Source organism: Urocitellus parryii, chromosome 7 (assembly GCF_045843805.1).
Source record: "Urocitellus parryii isolate mUroPar1 chromosome 7, mUroPar1.hap1, whole genome shotgun sequence".
Classification (NCBI taxonomy): Eukaryota; Metazoa; Chordata; class Mammalia; order Rodentia; family Sciuridae; genus Urocitellus; species Urocitellus parryii.
Window position 1 is genome coordinate 31084540 of NC_135537.1, and position 21703 is coordinate 31106242.

General features: G+C 33.9%; 1 protein-coding gene across 1 annotated transcript in view; it reads right to left on the bottom strand.

The window, feature by feature from the left end:
- The window catches only part of Oxr1 (oxidation resistance 1), a 114293-nt gene extending 95101 nt beyond the window's left edge, over positions 1 to 19192 (bottom strand). The window contains exon 1 of the mRNA XM_077800437.1: positions 19173 to 19192. Coding sequence (XP_077656563.1) covers positions 19173 to 19191 — 19 coding nt within the window. The 5' untranslated portion in view covers position 19192. The remainder of the gene's footprint in view (positions 1 to 19172) is intronic.
- Between the last annotated feature and the right edge of the window lie 2511 nt (positions 19193 to 21703).

The window sequence follows — 21703 nt, forward strand, 5'->3', positions numbered from 1 at the left end:
GGTTCGATCCTCAGCACCACATACCAACAAAGATGTTGTGTCTGCCGAGAACTAAAAAAAAAAAAATATATTAAAAATTCTCTCTCTCTCTCCTCTCTCACTCTCTCTTTAAAAAAAAAAAAGATCTTACTAGGTTCCTTCAATAAAAAGGAAAATAAAATACTTAACACATGTTCATTTCTATATCTATCTTGATCATGATCTTATCTTTTTAGGGGAAGAAAATGATTCTTAAAATTGAACACCCATTCAGTCATATACATACAGGTTCACACATGTGCATGTACAGTGCACACACCCACATTAGAGTTCTTTTCTTTAACCCTAATGACATACTTTTAAAATGGGAAAAAGAAATGATTGTTGCTATATGGTATTCATTAATTCTTTGAACTGGGAAATTTTGTACTCTGCCTCTTCTCAAATCCACCTGCAGTAGCAGAGGCATTTTAGATCTCTTGTAATATTATTATATTTTAATAATAATATAATAATTTAGTAATGACTTTAACAGTAGGAACAAGGCTAGGAAAGGTAACACATTTTTTTCTATTTATCATTCTGTAGTCAAAATTATAAAATTGTACTGTAGCAAAGTACAATTATAAAATTGTACAAGCCCAGGGCAGAGGGATGGGTGGAATGTGTTTGAAGAATGCCAAAGGAATGATTACAATTCAAACTACTAGGTTTTGTTTGCACTGACTGAGGGAAAGTTATGGAGCAACAGAGAGAATTTTATGCAGAGGATCCGCTTGTAGACAGATCAGAGAGAGACTAGGTGACTGAGCATTTACGAGAAGAATAAGTTGTCCAGTAAATACAACTGAAGTGTATAACACTTGAAAATCATATATGTCTAAGTGTGGAGCCTCTTGCTATAGGCTTGCCTAGATTAGATGGATGTAGGGGACAGTTCTCAAGTGTTATCAACTATGTCTTGAAGCTGCAACCAACATTCCCTCCTCTAGACTATTAATTTATTGATTTGTTCCTCCTCATCTACAATTATCTAAAGAAGAACTTAGATCCTCTAGAATTATTCCAAACAAGCAGACCGAAATATAGTTCAATATTGGGAAAACTCCTTGTACTTGAAATGGGAAGTTTGGTGGAAGCAAATTTATGCTGGAAAACTGACTCATTCTATAAACACGAGGCATCTACTAAATCAGTCAGGCGTCAGTGGTTCATCTACAAACAGAATGGTGACTACTTATGGGGATGTTGTTGTTGTGTTTGAGAACTAATCTCAGATTCCTATAGGATGAAATTTATAAAACATATTACCACAAACACAGCCACCGAATACTTTTTAAAAGGGGCTGGTTTTTAATAGCTTATAAAGTTCTATTTTGTCCCCTCTTTCCTATAAACAAAAAATAATATGCTTTACAGTGGTGAGAACATTAAAGGGTTATACAATGTTGAAAGGAATGCCTTTCTATATGACAAGCATACCAGCTGAAAGGGTTTCTTATTGATTATGTACATCAAAAGGCATAAATCTGCACTTACAAGCATAGAACTCCAATAGAACGAGATCAGTATAGGACGCTATTAAATGCTTGATTTGGATGAGTAGGTATCTCAACATTCCATCAGTCAACTACTACAGTGAACTGCCAGTGAAGAACGCCATGAGAGGAAATAGAGCTCTAAAACAGGCATTATCAAACATAACATTAGTTATGTTTAAACCATAACGAAGGCATTAAATTTGAGATCGATGGTTCAGAATATTTACAAAGTACAACACCTACAATAGAAGCAGTTTTTGAGAGAGCTTGACAGATTTTGAAGTTTCCTAGTTTTCCCCAGGACTACATCTAAAATTGCTCCAGACCAAGGAATTTGTCCTATTTTTAAAATCCTTTGAAGAAAGATTTTCTGGCATATCATTAAAGGATTAAACACTCTTAGTATAAGAAATTTCTTTCTTATTGCTACCATTATAATTCCTTAGGCATAAGCCCATTTCTTTTTGCATTTAAAAGAATTTTATGAAAAATTCAAACATCCTCCAAAGTAGAAGAACAGAATGGCCAATGACACATATTCAATAATTTTCAAGACTTTGTTACATTTGCATCATTTATTGCTATTTTCTTTGCTGCAGCATTTTAAAGCAAATTCCAGACATTTATGCATCAGTATGCATGCCTAAATTTTAAGGATTTGGAAATTCACCCATAATCACTTGGGACCACTATATGCTTAATGAAATCTGCACTCATCCCTTGGTAGAATCTACATTTTTCCAATTGGTCAAACTATCCTTTTGTAGTCGGTTTATTTAATCAGGATTCAAACAACTTCTCTATATAATTGGTTAAGTCTGTAGTTCTTGAAACTAAGGTTTCTTAAACTTTAATATACAAATGAATCACTTTGGGATCCTAAGATTTAATAACATCAACCTAAAAGAATGCATGTTTTAAATCTCCTAAGTGAACCACACTTTCAGCAGCAAGGTCCTAGCAAGGCTCATTGGTTTTATTTGTTTGTTTGTGGCATACCATTTACTTGTTGCAGAAACAGATCAGTTCTCCTGGGCTATTTTCTGTGAGCTGGATTTGCATGTTTACTTCCAGGTGCAAGTAAACTCATTCCTCCTCCATTACCCTTTTATCAGTGATGTTAACTCTAAAGACTAGAACAGATACAATCTCACCTTCTTTTGTGTGAGTATTTTAAGGAGTTGTGTGATTCAATTAACTATTCAATCTGTATAAATATTATACTTACACTTTTATGGTAACTGTGGTGTTTGAGGGTGGGCTCAAGAGTGAGATTTCTATGATTCAGCTTATACCTCTATCATTACTGATACAATCTTAAACTAGTTACCTATATTTCTTTAAAGCTCAGTTTCCTTATATGTAAAAAAGTTTAATAATCATACCTAATCTATATAGTTGCTGTGAAGACTGACAAATGGAAAATATGTAATAAATATATTTTTATTGTTGATTCTGTTTTTTTTTTTGTATCAGGGATTGAACCCAGGGGTGCTTAACAACTGAGCCACATCTCTAGCCCTTTTTATTTTTTATTTTGAGAAAGGTTCTCACTAAGGTGCTTAAGCCCTCATTAAATTGCTGAGGCTGGCTTTGAACTTATGATCCTCCTGCATCAGCCTCCTGTGAGGTTTTTTTGTTGTTGTTCCACACTGAAATATTTTAGTTGCTAGAACCTTTCTTGTAAAACTAGCTTTTTAGCCTTTCAGCCCTCTGTCCATTCTGGGTTCTCCTCAAAATCAAGTATAATTTTTCTCTTCTTTTATACAGTCCTACCTCAGAACTAGGAAGGGCTCTAACAGCAAGAATGTTATAAGTTTTTGGAGGATTTCTTTTTTTATGTTTTATCTTCTCTTTCAGGTTATGATGGTTTTTAAAGCCTACAAATAAAGACTCTTCCAACTAAATATTTCTAAGAGCATTAGATCTTAGTAGTTTATCATAGAAATTTAAAAAATAACATTGTATAAATTTAATTGGTTCAAAGTTAACCATATTGAATAGCTGTTAACAAATTCTGTAAATAATGATATGGGTGTGTTTAAGGAAAGAGAGAATTTTCCGGCTCTGGTTTGTCTTTATAACCCTGCAAGGGGTCCACGAGGGGCATTGCTGGCCAGTTCCTGAGTGGTAATGATTTATGTCTGGGGCAGGTGGGGAAAGCATGTTTCCTCCATATTGCATAATAAAGTCCTGCATCCTGAAAAAAAAAAAACAACAACTATGGGAGCTTATTGTTCATTCATATAAATCATATGTAGATTGTATGATTTCTTTGTGTCATCCAAGTAAACACTTTTTTATATGAAGACTGGGGTTCAGTCAGAAAGAAAACCTCCAGGAGATTACTGAAATTGAGTTTATCAGCTTCTGTTTTTTCCTAATCTTTCTATAACAGGCCTCTGCAGTTTGGAGAGAATCCCCAATTTAAACTTGATACTTTGGGAAATCTAAGAAACTAGAGTAGGAAGCCTAGGACAACCAAAAACAGCACAGTACATTCTGAATTTTCTTGTGATTGACTTATGAACACAGCATGTGATTTACATAGATGTGAAGACTGTAATTATACATTGAAGGCATGACTTGTAAATGATTCCTTTCTTTATAATGAATTCCATCAGCCAAGAGTAACTTTGAGTCAGTTTTCATAACAAGCAAGTGCTGACCCAGATGATCAGGGCCAAAAATAAATTAGGCGATGAGCCCAACATTGTTCGACACTGTTCTTTTTTTTTTTTTTTCAATTGGGTTCAATTTTCTCAGATGTCTTTCTTATAGAACTACAATGTATTTATGTGCACCAGAGATGACTGTCTTAGTTTAATGATATATGGAGAAAAATGTAAGAAAGTGCAGTTAGCAGAGTACTAAGACCAAGGCAAAATACTTGAAAGAACAGTTTGAAAGTCAATGACTTTTGAAGAGTTATTTGCAAAACAGCCATATGTAACTGAAGAATAGAAGAGTGGTGTTACCATAATATTTTAGTGTTCATTATTAGGTGTCTTTCTTTTTTGGAATCACAATATTTATACAGGCTGTGAGGAAAAGAATAAGTAGAAATTGTATGATAAACCACATAATTACATTGAACTTGACAAAAGGCAGAAAAATTTTAAATGAAATCAAGAGTGATATATTAAAAATGTTCTATCTATCTACCTACCTGCCTACCAACCATTCATCTATTCATCCACCGGTTGTGCCTGATCCAGAATCAAGATCAATTCAGAATAAGCAGTAGCCAACAAAGACAATCCTTCTGTCATTAGATAACAGAATATTTTATTTGGCAACTTGTTCTATTTATAGATATTTGGTTGCATTTAGCCTGAAATTATTTATTAAAGGCCAAACATAAACAGGAACTAGAAGGAATATGATTTCTCAAAAGCACACAAAATAGCACTATAAAAACATGTTCAGATTTTGGGCCAAAACAGTTTTCCAAACCTCATCCATATAAAGACAAAAGACAAAAAAAATTTAAAAACTAACCAAAGGTATGTACTACCACTTGGAGGTAAAAAGTCTGCTTCTATACTATGAAGAATACTATTTTTTTCTCCCCAGAACTTTTATTAAATCTGAAGGATATATCTAATGGGAACATGTGGTATCTTTCTCTACTCTAAGTTTTATTTTTAGGAAAACTATCTTCCTAATTTTATTTAAGTTTAGGGAACATATCAATAACATTTTCTCAATAATAAAGTCATACATTTTTCTCTTCTTGTCTAGGATATAAGCTAATGTTCCCTGGACCTATGATTTTATTTTAATTTCCTAACTAAATATTTAGCATAATTTGGGTACTGTACCCTAAAGAGGGTCACAGTAGTATAGCACATGTTATAATAAACAACAAACATAGCAATTTCTTCAGAAGATAAGACTAAAGCTTCACTAATGGGAGTTTTCATTTGGCAATTAAATGATTATATAAGTAACATTTGCCCCAAATAAATTTGTGTTGTAAAGCATTGAATATTTATATGATATTAGAATCAAATTTATATGTTATTAGAATCAAACCTTTCTTAGTAGAGTGACCATGATATCTTATGGCATGATTTGTCTCATTAGTGGCACACAGCAGCTTTTCAATACATACATTGAATGGTTTGTATCATTAACACTGACACTGCAATGAAAATATATTACAAATTCACTGACTGCTCTCAATCTAGACTTGACATTCAGGGACTCTTTTACCTTTACAACTCATTTATAATGATTTAAAATATAAAAACACAAAAATATTTCAAAAACTTTTATTTTCTTGCCAACCCCCCTCCTCTAATTGATAAATGAAAAGTGAAATGCATGAACAGTTCAAGGGTGAATATTTCTGAAGGCTTAAATTTGGTGTTCTATCCATGTGCATCCCCCCTTAGATCCCAAGATGGCTATCAATGGCTCCCAGGAAGAGTTTCTTTGTCCTATATGACCTAATGGTATGGAATCACTATAAAAAGTTGTGAGATTTAACAGAAAAACACAGGTTATATTTGTAATGTAACCTGTGATATTCATATCACTGTATGTTTATATGCTTATGTTTATATTAATTTGTATTTCATTTATGTAGATGAGGAAATTAAGGAAATGAAAAAAAAAGGACTGGAACATAAGAAGTTTTGGCAAGTTCCAAAACACACAGTGTTAAGTCAGCTGTTATTTCAAATCTAAAATCTTTGGGCACCTCCACAGTATTCCAGTTCATTCTGCCCTTCATCTCTCACCACTATCGATCTTCCTTACCTCTCATTACTGAACGGCTTTTTGACATATTCAATCAATATTTTCTCCTCCTCCAATTATTTTCACACCAAGTAATTGTTTCCCACCTCTTTCCAACCCCACCCAGTCAGTCCCTTGAGCATCCTCCCTGAACCCTCTGCTCTCAATCGGCACAGGAAGCAATGCAGCATAAAGCAGAATTTTGGCTCTTGACATTAAGATCTGCTGAGTCCTGGAATTAGAAGAGTGTCAGAAGCAGGAAAAGCAAAGAATGTGTGTTTTTAAGAAAAATATAATTCTGTATATTAAAATATATTCATAACAAGAGCAGGGTATGGTGGCACTCGCCTGTAATCTCAGCAGCTCCTGAGGTTGAGGAGGAGGATCGCAAGTTCAAAGCCAACCTCAGCAAAAGCAAGGTGCTAAGCAACTCTGTGAGGCCCTGTCTCTAATAATAAAAAAAAATTAAAAATATGGCTGGGGAGGTGGCTCATTGATTTGAGTGCCCCTGAGTTCAATCCCCAGTATCCCACCCCAAAATATATATAATCACATAGATATCATAGTAGATATTTAACAATGTAATACAAATTTAGTTAATTTGAAGTTCTTCACTTTAAAGTCTGTTTGGCATTCTCTAAAACTTCTAAAAAATAATCTTCCTGTACCTTCCTCTGTTCTCATCTGCTATCATGTTACTTCCTGTTTTATTTTCTTTATATCAAGTTGTTGCTATCAAGTGAAAAAACAATTAACACCCCACAAAGGGCCCAACAAAATAATAGCAAAGCACACACGGCCAAGACTTGCTTTCTGGTCTCAGATATGTGACTCACTGGCAGTCCAATGACCATGGGCATAGCATTTCATTGTTATTGTGCCTCATTTTTCTTAGCTGAAAATGGGGACATTAGAGTCCATATTTTCAAAGCCTTTTTCACTTCCATGATTGTATGACTTAGCCCATATTTGCACATGTCATTAATGTCTGCAACAACCTTGTAGGGAAGGAGGGCAACATTTTTCCCATGTTGCAGATAAAGAGATGAAAGCTAAAGGAGGTATGATGACTTGCTACTTTTGCGCACTATTTATCTCAGCTAAGCCACCATCTCTCTATATAAAGAGGAGACAAAGAAGGCAAAATGGATGAGATTTTAAGGCTCATCTGTGAGTTCACAGAAGCAGTGGTTTCTCTTAAGAATGGGACTATAATTTTTATATATACCATATGATATTTAGGTCACATTGACTATTATTTTGTTTCACACTATAACTATTTGCTCCCAGAGGGCTATATCAGCTTCATAACTTATAGTTGTTGACGCTCACTCAGGGATGGGAGGATCCTGCTGTGAGTTTTTTTTTAAAGCAGCTTATTAAAAATAATGTTTGTTCTTCAGTAGAATAGCAATGAAGTATGAATATTCATGTAATCTATAAAATGCTTTGCAGTGATACATGTGGGCTCTTTATATTTTAGGGGCTAATGTAAACTACAGAAGTATTTCTATACTAGTATTTTTGACATAATATTACATAACAACCCAAAGCACAGATGCATTTATGAGTTTTAAAATTACACTGTTAAACATGGAAAAATAGAATACGAAGAACGGCGATGGGAAGGATTTCCTTATCAATTGTGTGGGCTTCTATTTTTCACCAAACTGTGCAGAGAATATGATAGAATTTGGAGGACTAGGACCCTGGTCTAGCAGTCAGAAGATCAAGCTCTATTTCTAGAATTCTCACTGAGTCAGTGGGTGCCCATGTGCTTATCAGTTGATCTCCCTCAAGTTCTCAGATGGTAGAATTTAGTAGTGTTTCCTCATTAATTTCCTCAGAAATGCTGTGAATGTAGGTATGACTGTGTCTGCAAAATATTGTAAAAAGGATCAAGGGATAAATAAAACACACTTGAATCTTAACAGACTTAGCACAAGGCATAACTACTATTTTTTTTTGAGAAAGGATTCAAATCTTATTTCACTAATTTTAAATGTCTCTTTTCTCCTTAAACCTTGTCAGTTTTTCATGCAGCAAGAAGATTCTTCAATTTAATGAAAAAAAAAAAAAAGAGGAATGAAGTAAAAGAGGTACATTTGTCTTCTCTCATCTACTCTTGCCTTTTTAAGTCTGACTATGCTCTTTCATAATGACCTCCTTTATGTTAGTTGAAGGGTTAGTGCCCATTAAGTGGAAGCATAAATTCAGCATTTTTGAGAAAGTGGAAAGCCCCATACATACTTGAAAATTCTGCTTAGAGTCAAAGGTTAAATTGTTCAACAATTGTGGAGTGGAGCACATGATGCTGGGCTCTGAGCACACAAAGGCAATGGACATGTACTGCCAGCAGTCTAGGAACTACTAGCAGATTAGAGGTGGTAGGTATCTAAATAACTGATTCCACTACAGTGTGGTGAGTGAGAACATGGAAGAAGACAGCAGATTAAAGATCTTGGTATCTAGAAGGAATCAAAGAAGTGGGATATCACCTAACCTTGTAGTGTGAGAGAAGCAAGAAAAAAAAATGTCATTTTCCAGGTACTATAAGTTTTATAGTAATGGTTTTTATAAATGAATATTTAATCAAGTGGAATTGTACATCAGGCAATGTGCCAGGCAGCAGTAAAATCTATAAAAGCTTCAGTTTCGGAGTTGGATAGATAAAATTACAACTCCATTTCTATCTTAGATGTGACCTTGGGCAAGTTGCCTGACCTCTTGAAATTTTTTTTTAATTTTTTTTTATCTTTTCATTTATAAAATGGAGTTTATAAAAGCAACTCTCCTGCGGTTGGTTGAAGATTAGTGAGAGAATACATACAAGAAGCCAGAACAGGCCTTGGCTCCTGGCAAGTTGATAAGAGCTCAAAAGATGCTAGTTACTATCAAATACTCTATAAGCATTTTCTCAGCAAACCCTTGTGACAATTCAATGGACAGGATTCCCTAACATCATCTCTATGTGAAGATACCAAAGAGATGCTAGCAAGATAGATCATAAAGCATGAAAGATTATGTGCACCATGACATGGAGTTTGGAGTACATGAAGCAGACACTGGGAAATCTTCCAGGAATTTTTACAAGAGAACAAATAAATTCTGTGTTTTAAAAAGATCATTAAGATGGAAATGTGGGTGATAGAGTAGAGGGCAAGGAGAAAGATGACAGATTTGAAGTCCAGTTAGGAATTCTTTATGGTGAATAATATTGTATAGTTGTAGGAATAGGAAATCTCCTAAGGGCAATAATGCAGACCTTTAGAAGGAATGTCCAGAGCATCCTCTGTGCCTCAAATATTCACTCTTCCTATGATTTTATCTTGTCACAGCAAAAGCTTTAGGACTCTCCTCCAAAATGCTTAATTCTTTTAATCATGAATCCCACCAGCAATGGTGGTCTTATTAAGTTGATTTTCCTTATTACTAAGTGGCATGAAGTTTTCATCATCTGTGGAAACAGAAGAACTGAGTCAGTATGATTTTTTTCTAGGTTGCAGGGGAGAAGGAGAAAGAAATATATGCCCTAACAGCACATAAGTAGTTTGGTGGCTTAATCATTTTTGTCTGCTTTGTGCACTGATAATGTTATCATTATTGATCTTCTACACTACTTCAATAGCAGTGAATCATATGTAATAGTAGAGTCAATACATGCAAATACAGACCGTCTCACTTTACCATTGCTTCATAACCACATAATCTATGTTTCAATTTTCCCACTAGGAGTCATTAGACCTTTTCATTACTTTTATTGGAGAGTTTCAGTAGTAAAATGTATAGTTTAGAAGAGTAAGAAATGCAAGTGAAATTTAAAGCATATTATTGAAAGCAACGTTTTTTTTTTTTTTCTCAAGAACCAGCAACAAGGTAATTCAGAACTGGTCTGTCTTGCTGTGTGACAACATCTGAATATATGCCACGAGAAATCAATGAAAAACCAAATTTCCTTTGAAAAACCACCATTTTTATCCCAATCCATTTTTTCTTAATAATACATGCTTTATTACCTTGATTTCAGTTTGTATGACATGTACATGTACTTTGAGATGCATGTCTCTGCTGATATGAGAGGCAACTATTTGGAGAAAAGTGTCAAAACATAGAAGAGAAAGGGGGTTTTATACTTCTCAAAAATTTTAATTTTTAAATAACAACAAAAATTATGTTAGCTCTTTGAAAAAGTACTTGAGCACTTAAAATCATGATTTATTTAAAATGTTAACTATCATATATATTTATATATTTTCATAATGAGAATTACTGTAAATACACTGAGTAATTTTTGAAATGTATGCAATATTAAACTTGTAATTTAATTTTTGAAATTTATGCAATATTATATTTGTACAATGTGTTTGAAACTGATAAAAAGCATCATAACACTCGTGAATAATAACCACAAGATATTTTTCTTCAAGTTTAAGACCTGATGATGGTGTTTTTTTTAAAAAAATTGTTAGAAGGATCTACAGTATTAAACCAGGAAACCAGCATTTAGACTTGTAAGAAAAGTGAAGAGCTTCTTAAAAAGACATTCTTAAACATTTATTTCAACCTTAATAAATGTGTAAAAGTAAGAAAACAAACTAATATAATAAGCTACTTAAAATTTTTAAAAATTACAACAAAGATTTCATCATCCAGATTGAGAAAGTGTTAAGAAACTAGAAGATCAAAGGAAAAATAAGCCAATTAATGTAAAAATATGAAAAGGACTGAATTAAAAGGGAAAAACCACAAAACTTCAGCCAAGGTCTTGTTATACAGAGGATGACATTTGTAGAAATACAACTGAAATTATAAAAATAACAAGAAATAGAAAAGTTTTTTTAAAAATTCCAAAAATATCTTGATTTCAACATTTAAAAAAAATGAAAAGGTTTTCTTAGTCATTAGGTTTAAGACATTAAATAATATAGTTGAACACATCTTATTTTAAGAAATTAAAATAAAAAAAGAACTTGTGATTAGCTCTGTAATCCTGACTTGCCTCTAAAAAGTAGTTTGGTAGCATCAACATTGTAATATCTCTAACATGTCTAGATTGTTTTCAACTTTTAAAATTGTTTCTTTTTTCTTATAAGAATTTATGCAATTAAACAAACGTGCATGCACACACAAAATGAAATCCCAAAAGAGCAACATAGTACTCCTTTATAAAAATAAATTAATTTTGAAAATTATGGATAGATTAGTATTTGAAAAGATAATAAGTTAAAGAAAAATCTTAAGGATCTACAATAAAAAAGTATGCATTAAATACAGTTGGAATTCCTACAAACTTTTACAGATAATTTAAAAATATCCCTTTTTAATAAAATAAACATCTGAAAAAAATATTAACTATAGCTTACTTCTTTGAATCTTTAAGTGCTATAACATGTGATATTATTTCAACAAAATAGGGAAACATTATTGATCCAATAGTGGGAAAAGCCTTTAGTAACTAAGGTGGTTGATCTAGGAGACATGGAGTTATCCTTGTCTCAGAAGTCATCTGAGTTAACATCTGGCTCAGTCAGAACATATGAGTGATGTGGAAAGGCGAATGGGGTTGCACCCCCCTTTAAGGCCATTTTAAGGAAATCATGTAATATTTATGTACTGTAGTTCCCTACTCTGTAAAGGAAATAATGTTAGTCCTGCACACTTCTCAGGGATGTTAGAAAATGTTAAGTAAAATAAGAATGTATGTTAAAGATTTGTATAAATTATTTAGTTTATAGAAAATTCAAGTTATTATAAGTAATAGTAGGTTTATTATTTGGACACACCTGAAGAACAACGATTTCAATGCTTGTAGGCATTAAGTGAAGGTCAGGCTTGAATATATACCCAGCCCTCAGCTTTCTGAGACCTCATTTTGTAATTCAACTGCTCTGACTGGTCATACTAGTATTCATTCTGTTCCTTGAACAAAGCAAATTCATTTTTTACCTCCAGGCCTTTCTCCCTAACTGGAGAGCACTTTTCTGCGATTCTTCTTTGGCTTCCTTCTTTGCATCATTTGGGTTTCAAATGATACCTTCTAAGAGATGCCCCCATCATTATCCATGCAAATTGCACCACTCTCTACCTACTCCAGCCTCAGGTGATTGGGGTACCCTACTATTTTCTTTTTAGCACTTATCTGAACATCCTATTTTCTTTCTACCTGCTTATTTATATAATGACTACCACTGCCCTCTTAACACAGGATCTGAAAACAAGTAGTCTGTCCCTAACTTAGATCAGAACAACAAGAGTTTGGGTGACAAAAGTGCAGAGTGATCCTGTCAAATCAGGGAAATGATCAGTCAAAAACTTAACTTTCCAGTGCAACTAGGTAGGGTAAGGAAATGCACATGAGGATAAAAATCACACATTTTTTAAAATTCTATCGCATGTAGGAAGTTGGTCTAATAATGTTAGCAAAAGTAACAATTTGGAAAACAGAATTTCCTGTATCCTAAATTCTGGGAAAGAACAGATTGAGGTAGTCTAAGAGAAATAAACTTGACAATTTTCTGTATCATGCATTTGGGTAATGCCATCCTTTTATGAGTTAAATCCAAAACATCCTTTTGATAACTGATTTGCCTATAATTCTGCTCTATAGCACAGGAAATGTTATTTTAAAAAATCCTCTCCTTTAGTTAGTTCCATCCTCTAAAACGAAATTGTGAGGTATGTCACATTTATCTTTAGCATTCTCCCACCGCTTCTTTCAAAAACTGTTCCTTTACTCTTTGAGTCCTTTAATTCCTTTTAATGAATGTTATTTATCTGCCCGAATTCACTCTCTAAGGTCCTGCTTTTGGCTATCAGCCTATCTCTCTTTGATGTTTCTACTCAATTCCAATTTAGAATATTTTTATAACCCTTCTGTGACAGGTAATTGACTGAATAGCTGTCTCTCATCAGACTCTATTTGTATTATCAAATATGTAGTCCTGGTGACTACTTATTATAGAACAGAGTAGGTATGGAATAAATGTTTTCATTTTATATTTTCCTTAGTGTTAACTATCTTACCCATGTACCTATGTATTATTTTATGTATAAAAACTCATATCTTCTTTTGAGAAAAAAATAAAAATAAAAAGCAATAGGTAAGAAAGCCATGTTGCATCTGACTGCTAAATCAGACAACATTCATGTTTTCCATTTAACAGGAAGGAAGAATATTGCAGAAAATAAATGAATCTAGATGTTGCTCTTTTCTTCCAATTAATTTATTCAGTTACCTAAAAAGGTAAACTATGCTATAAGAAAATTTGAGCATAAACTCTGAAGTCTTGGGTTTGAATCCTATATCTCACAGTTGCTTAGCTTGTTTGATCTTAAATAAATTTCTTAATCTTGATGTTTCTTACCTTCTTCTTCTATAAAATAGGGGAAATGATTGTACCTAATGAATAGGGTTGATCTGAGGATAACTCAACAAAACACTTAATAAGGACATACTATGTACTTGGCCCTACTCTGATATTAAAATATTTAAAAAAAAAGACACAAACTTCTTCTTCATAAAGTGGCATTCCAGTAAGGAAGATCAAAATATACCCACATGTCTGTGCTAGTGATGAGTGATAAGAAGGGGGAAAAAAAGAAAAGCAGATAAAAGCTGCTTGAGAGAACTGGGGCATTTGAAGTTTTAGATAAAGTGGTCAAAGGAGATGAACTGAAAAGACAACTTCTCAATACAGACCTGAAGGAAGAGAGGGAGCCATGTCATGGCCAACTATAGGGGAGGAATTTTCAGACAGAAGGAACAGGGGGTACAAAGACCTTGAGAAAGCAGCATGCCTGGTGTCTCAAGGAATAGCACTGAGGCCAGCAGAGGTGGAGTAATGAGGGGGAGATTATAGGAAGTAAGGTGTTTATGTGTGCGTGCTTGTGTGTGTGCACACATGCACTTGTGTGTAGATATGCTAGGGTGATCAGCTAGGACATGGTGGGCCATAAATTAGAACTCTCATTTGGCTTTTACTCTGAGAAACACAAGGGCCCTTAAAGGCTTGGTGCAAAGGAGTGGCACAATGAGAACCATGTTTTAACCATATTCCTCTAACTGCCTTACTGAAAACTCTTTGGCCTCAGGCATATGGAGCAAGAGCAGGGGCAGAGAAAACAGCTGAGAGATTATTGCTACAGTGCAGTTGAAAGATGATGGTATTTGGACCTGGGAGGGAGCACTGCAGGTGAGAAGAACTGGACAGATTCTGGATTTATTCTGAGAATAGCATCAACAGAATAGAATCCTTGATGCAGGATAAGAGAGCAAAAGAAAAGTCTAGAATTACACTAATGTTTCTGGTCTGACCAACTAGAAAAATGGTACTTCCATTAACTGAAATGGTAATGCAACTTACTGTATGAAGAATGTGTCACTGTGCTAAAACATGTTCGTCCGTGTTAATAAGTTAATAAACACAGAATACTTAATGTCAAATAAGCCTGATGTGCTTGATGTTGTTAATAATAGATTGAGTTGGGAATACATTTTTTAAGTCCTAGTATATTATTAAATGTGAAAATGCTCATGTTAGAGTCATAACTTTAGTCTCTGGGAAATAAAATGACTTAAATGTGAGATATTGACAGACTTTCCACTAGATAAAGTTAAGAAGAGAACAAGATGTTCAGGAAATGACTAAGAGTTCCCTCTTCTTCAATTCCCCTTTTCGTCCGCATATGCCTTTAACATAGTACCCCTTCATTTCCGAACTCCTGCCTCTTAAAAGTATCCCTATTCTCAAACAACACATGCACTAAACATTTACCTTTGAAGAAATATTACATTTTATAGTTACTGTGGCCATGGGATTTGTATTATTTCAAGTATCATTTAAGTAAATTGTTTTGAAGATACAACAATGACATTTATTCTTATATTATGTTCTTGAAACTGTGAAAGCCAATACAATAAAAGTTAAGTCATACAGAATGCTTAAATATATGCAATGGTCATAACCACTTTTTTGGGGGGGGTTTGTTTTGTTTCCTAAATGATGACTTTGAGGACTTTGGTTTGTAGGCAAGGGTACCTATGTACTTATGTGAATTTATTTTTCATTGACAAGTTGTAAGATGATATTTCAAGCTGAAAATATCTGAAATTTTCCTTGTGGCCAAAAAAGGATCATGCCTATGGAAGTACTTATGTGACTGATCCCGTTTGGTTTGATTCATTTTGTATCATTTCCAATCCAAGAATATCTTGACCTTGGAAGTAGCACCTTCTCACAATTACTATTAAAACTTCTGGCATTTTTTTTTCCAGTGGACAATTAGCTTATGCCTATAATTCTTCCTGTGGCAGAAAAGATTCTGTTCAAATGTGGGTTCGTGTTATTTCATTTTATGTCTTTATGTATACATGTGCAGTGGGGGTTGGGGTGCAATAAACAAAAAAGATAAGGTTTGGTTTGACCATACAACTAAAACAAACACATAAAGAACATTAATTGCTGGCACCACCCTTCAAGTTTTACCTCTGAAAGAGAGGATCAAATAAAACCCTTTGTCGGAAGTTCAAAGTAACCCGAACAAAGCCTCTTAATATACTAACCCCAAAGTGTATACCTTGTTTGGAGGTTTTTGATAATGTAAAAATCCATTATTAAATGTACTTACATTATTTCTTAAATAGAAGGAACAAAGATAGTAAAGGAATTGGAGGCTCTTAAGTAATGTCTTTTATTTTTAATGCCACGGAGGTGCCGTGGACTGTGGCTTGCTAATTGCATAAAGCGCACAGAGACTGGCATGCATTCAGCACTGGGATTTGAAGTAGATAGGACTCTTGATGTGCAGGAAGTTCTCTCAAGATAAATTTCACAGTTCTTCTTTTAATTCAGACATTTAATGGGTTCATATCATAATTTCCAATGATAATTAAAAAGCTACATTTACTCTCAAGTTTGGAATGAATTATGTAATTTCTCCTCTGTCCTCTTGCCAACATTTTAGTCACACATAAGCCTGTCTAATAATGTTTGGTTTAATGTCAATATTTAAAATTTATAATTTGACATTACTTGGTGGTTTTAAAAGTGCTGCCATATATATTTAATTTTCAATATTTTTACTGGCACAATATTTTTTATGAATTGTTATAATAATTCTGTGATGAAGAAATTATATATATTATTTCAGTTCTTTGGACATATAATTGGAAGTTCTGAGAATACTTATTGGATTTTTTAGCACAAAAAGTTTTAAGGAGGAGAATCATAACTTGAACCTAGGTCTTTAGTTTTAATAATCTTGCACCCTTTCCATTTCATTACAGCTGAATGCTGATAATTAAATTACTAATAACATTGTCTGAGTATTTTTCAGGGTGTTCAGTCAAGAGATTTGGTCTCAGAACAGGTAGAACCACAGTGCAACGGAACCAGGGAATCAGGGTGGAGATAAGCAGTGAAGAGAGGCCTAAATTGCCACGGATAAGCCACATAAGAATAAAAGAATATTCTTATAATGTCTGAATGTGAAATGCATAGCCTTCAGCATACTGAAGAATACGTTTATCTATATTTTTTTTTACTATTGCACTTCATCAAACCAGGCATCATTGATTATGTGATGCACCACCAAGAAAGACTTTTAAAAGAGTGAGGGAGGGGCTGGAGGTGCAGCTCATGGTAGAGCCCATGCAGAAGGTCTTGGGTTTCATTCTAGCACTTCAGGAAAAAAAAAATTAAAAACGGCCAATTAAATCACTATAAACCATTGATCCTAAGATGATTTTTGATTTTGAAAAGTTAAAATCTTTAAAAAGCTGCATCTTAGGGCTGGATATAGCTCAAAGGCAAAATACTTGCCTAGTCTTGGTGAAGCCCTGAGTTTAATCCCCAGCACTGCAAAAAAAGTAAGTACATAAATTTAAAAAAAAAAGATGCATATTAGAATTAAGGAAGATATAGTCTAGTAACTGTAGAGGGCTTGAAATTTCTCAAAAAAGAAGTCATAATAAAACCTTTCTAGAGAATCAATAAGCTGTTATTAATTGCCTATGGATGGTTACAAAGCATTTCAATATATAATCTAGATAAGGAGGCTTAAGTGCTACATATGAAATATTCATTGTCAGCCTTCAGTTTCACAGTGATGACCATATTAAAGAAAACAGATCCACTTGTGCAAAAATGTGTCTGAGTGTGCAGTACCAGGAGAATAGGAGGCATGCAGGGGGGATGGGTAAAGCATAGGAAGATACTGGGGGAGGGGAGGATAGCATGGAAGAGGTAGGAAGAAGGGACAGGAAGAGGGATCTAATCGAACAAGGAGTTTCACTGAAATTCAAAAGTGGTCTGAGTCCTGTCCATACCAAATCTATTGACCTCATAAAATGCAAATGCTGTCCTATATATGAAATGATACTTTAAAACATCATCTTTGAAAGGGGCCTTCTTTTTTTATAGCATCTATACCTTCATATGTCTAATACTGAAGATTCTCTCTTTCTGCTTATTTTTAAAATTACAAAGACAATTTCAATGCCTCTCAAATTTGAACTAAATGTATCTGGTTAAATATTTGGTACTACTGAAAACAAAATTTTATTCTGACTGGTTATCCACCTTCCCAATGACTTAAAAGCTTTAGAATTTGTAATTATAATCAAAGAATTGTTTGGGCTGAAGCCATCACTTAAGTATTTTAACTGAGGATTTTGCATATATTAGCATTATCCCCACAGTATTTGTGTACTTAATCTGAAAAATGACACAAGATAGTTTATTTGTAATTAAAAATATTTCTGCTCTGCAATGAGAATTTTACAAATAAATTGCCACCTGATATGAAATAATTGTTTTTGAAATTGCCTAAATAAAATGATAAAATGGCCAAACTTCTAGCTGTTCATTATGTTCATAAATTTAATACTAATTTCAAAGGAATAGTATCCTGAAACATCATTAAGCTTCATGACTAAGGGTAAACTATATTATATTATACATTACAATATTGTCACTTAGTTGCTTGTGTTTGAAAAAGGACTAACTAGTTAATGGTAATTACTTCTTTAGAAAGGCAAAAACTATGAATAAATAATAATGCACCACAATTTCATTTGTAAAAGTCAATAATGAATTCCAACTGCTGCATGCCATTAACAATCAAAGAGGATACTTACATGCCTCAGTTCTTTTTATATCTTTATTCTGCCCGTTTAAAAGTACAGGTCGATCCATCAGTGATAATGTTATTTTGGCTTATTTGACCCAAACTTTAAAAAATTAAAAAGGGCGAAAAAATCCTACCTATTTCTCTCCAGCCTAGATAACTTGAAGTAATAAAATGCTGAAGGAAACTAGACAGTTAAGCAAATTTTTAAAAGAATGGTTCGAAGAGCCATAATGCAATGTATTACCAGCCTTTAAAACCCAGAATAGGCTAGTGATAAAAGCAAGAACACGTGACTTGATCATTACCCTAGTCATGCACAATTTTGCGTTAAGAGTAAGGTAAAGCAAAATGGAAGTTCTACTGATAAATGATTTCCTGTGGGTGAATAAAAATTAAAGTCACTAATGCTTTGTTACAAATGAGTATGAAACACTCAAAATCACTGTCTGAAAGATTTTGGGGACCACTTTCTTATAGTATCATAATTATTAGCAGCTCCTAGAGCAAATTATAATGAAATAATGTACATGCACATAAAATCCTTAAAAAAATAAATTCTACGTAGATTTAGTATTTTGATAGTATATACTCTCATCTGGCCTCCCCACCACACGTTCCCTTTCTGTAGGCAGTAGCTATAGAAGTTCCAACTGCATCATCATCAATCTGCACAGCTTGTCTAGATTTCAAAAATATAACATACACCAAGATATCCAAATTCTACCTTATCTAACTTCCCCAAATGCCTTGTTTAAAGGTGAGAGCACTTACACATACCTTTACGTGGGCAGAACATTTCTGAAGTCCTCTCCTTAAATCCTTCTCAGCCAGCAATACACTGCTCTCAAGAAGAGAGAATTTTGGTTTGTGTGCTTCCCTTTGTAACACAACACTTCCTTTCTGGGAGAGTGGCCTCTCTTCCTGCCCAGTCTCTGACCCCTGGTGGCAGTGTGCAAGGCTCAGAGGTTTCTGTTTCTGCATACAGGCATCCCACTGTACCTGCCCTGTAACTGTGGACTTGCTCTTGGCTCACTGAATAGTTTGGGACAGTGCCAGTACACTCTGCATGGTACGTTCCTAAGTTGGCCCTGTACAGTCTATCATGAAGGAAGATAGCTGAACTCAATTTCTAACTTCTGTATAGCTTCTTATCATAAAGTAAATGCATGGAATACCCACCTTTAACAAATGTGTATTTTATAGTCCTAATGGACTCTGGCAGGCAGTGATTTGATAAGATGGGCATTAACCAGGTTGGTATTTTGTACCTTTTCTGATATTTAAATATTGCTAGCTATGGTCAGAAAAAGTTTGACTCCCCCCAGAATCTCTAACTGCATCATCATGGTATAGTTCATACTCTTTGCATTATAGTTATTTTCCTTCTTCTTCTTCTTTTTTTTTTTTTTTTGACATCGTGCTGAACAGTAACTGGATGAATGGTAAGAGTAATCATAACTCTACTTCCTATTTGGCATCCTCTTAATCCACATTCACTCTTAGCCCTATAGAAGCAAAAATGGCAGCATCTACAGCTTGGCTCTTTCTGACTCGCTGTTCATGACCTTAAACTTTAGAATCCTGGAGAAAGATTTTTGTGGATATTTCCCTTGATTTTCCCCATTTATCACTTTTTAATGAGATCTTTCAATGGCAACATACTGAGATATATACATTTATAATATTCTTTTATTTGGGTCTAGGATAGCAACCATAGGAAATATAATGTCAATTCTTAGGTAAAGATCCTTCTGAGTCCAATAACTACTGAATGTCCCCACAGGTGTAAAAAGACACACAAGGTATTGAAAACTGTGTGAGTTACTACATTGTTAAAAAAAAGTCAATGATCATAAAGAAACTAGAGTTCACATTACCAACAATTCACAACACTGATGCTCTTGTAATTAATAGTAATAACACCCAAGATTTTGCGTGCAATACATGTTTTTTTTGCTCCAAAATAAGCTACTCATTGACTACCAAAGTGTATGACCAAGTCAACTTGTTTTGAAAGGTAAGTGGTATAAACTGGCAATATGATTCATTCCCAAATGAAAATTTATGATGTCTATGTTCTCTGTGGAGCTGCATTTTTACTCAGTACATATTCTTTACTCGACTCCTTTAAGTGCTGCAGCGGTATTACCTTTGAATGTTACTAAATAAATAAGATAACCTATGCAAAACTTCTACTTAAGTTCCTGACATTCTGTTATAAATAGGTGTTTAGTAGGTATTAACTTACATTTCCTTCCTTAGTAACATGACTGGCTTATTCCAGTCCTAAACACCATTCTATCACATTAAAGTAATGCTAAGGATAGCAGTGCTTTGCTCATCAGTGGTGCTTTATCATTTACAAAGTGCTTCCACTAATCTCTTGTTAGGCACACAATTATCCTGGGAGATGTTGCTTATTCTCAAGGTTTTGCAGAGCCAACTATGTATAGAAAAATCAATGATAAAGTGTTTCCTTGCAGCTTTATATGGTGAGCTAAAAGGAGAGGGCAGAAGTGTTTCAAAGACACCCTGATATTCAACTTCAAATAATTCAGCCTAGCTGCAAACTCTTGGGAAACAATAGCAGCAGGTAGAAAGCAAGAAGGAATTATCTCTTTTTTAAAGCAAGACTTTGTTTTACAAGAAGGAAAAATATACAAACAACACTCCAAACAAACTATAAACATATATGGTTTTCATCATCTGCAAAATATGTAAATATGAGACTTATACATGTTTACATGTCACATAGATACCTTCATTGTGTTTAAATATGAATAAGAGCTATGAAGATACACACACACACATACACACAAGCATACACTCATATTACCCATATCAAACACCCCTGTGAATTGATCATATGACATGTACCCATACAAATAAATATACCTATTTTATCTATATATGTGCAATATCTACATAAGATACATACTTCCCACTATTTTTTTTTTCGTTTTGCTTTTCTTTGCATTCATTAGGAATCTGATAAGAAATAGACTTGAGTCATCATTCACCTAAGTTACACTAAGTTAATCTCTTCATTGTGCTTAGAGCTTTCCATTAGGTACCTAATAAACATAGTTTCTGATGAATATTGACTCAATGTTGGCTGTCCATTACTTTTGGATGCAGGTTGCTAAGAAGCCCCGATTTAAAAGCATTCTTAATGTTGTCAGGAATGCCCTTGCTTCTAAATCTCCTGTTGTTTTTGTTTGAGACTATTTTTTTCTAGTTTAGTACTTTATTAAACATAGATATGTTATCACACTATAGACATTGATCAATCTATGATAATGTGTCTT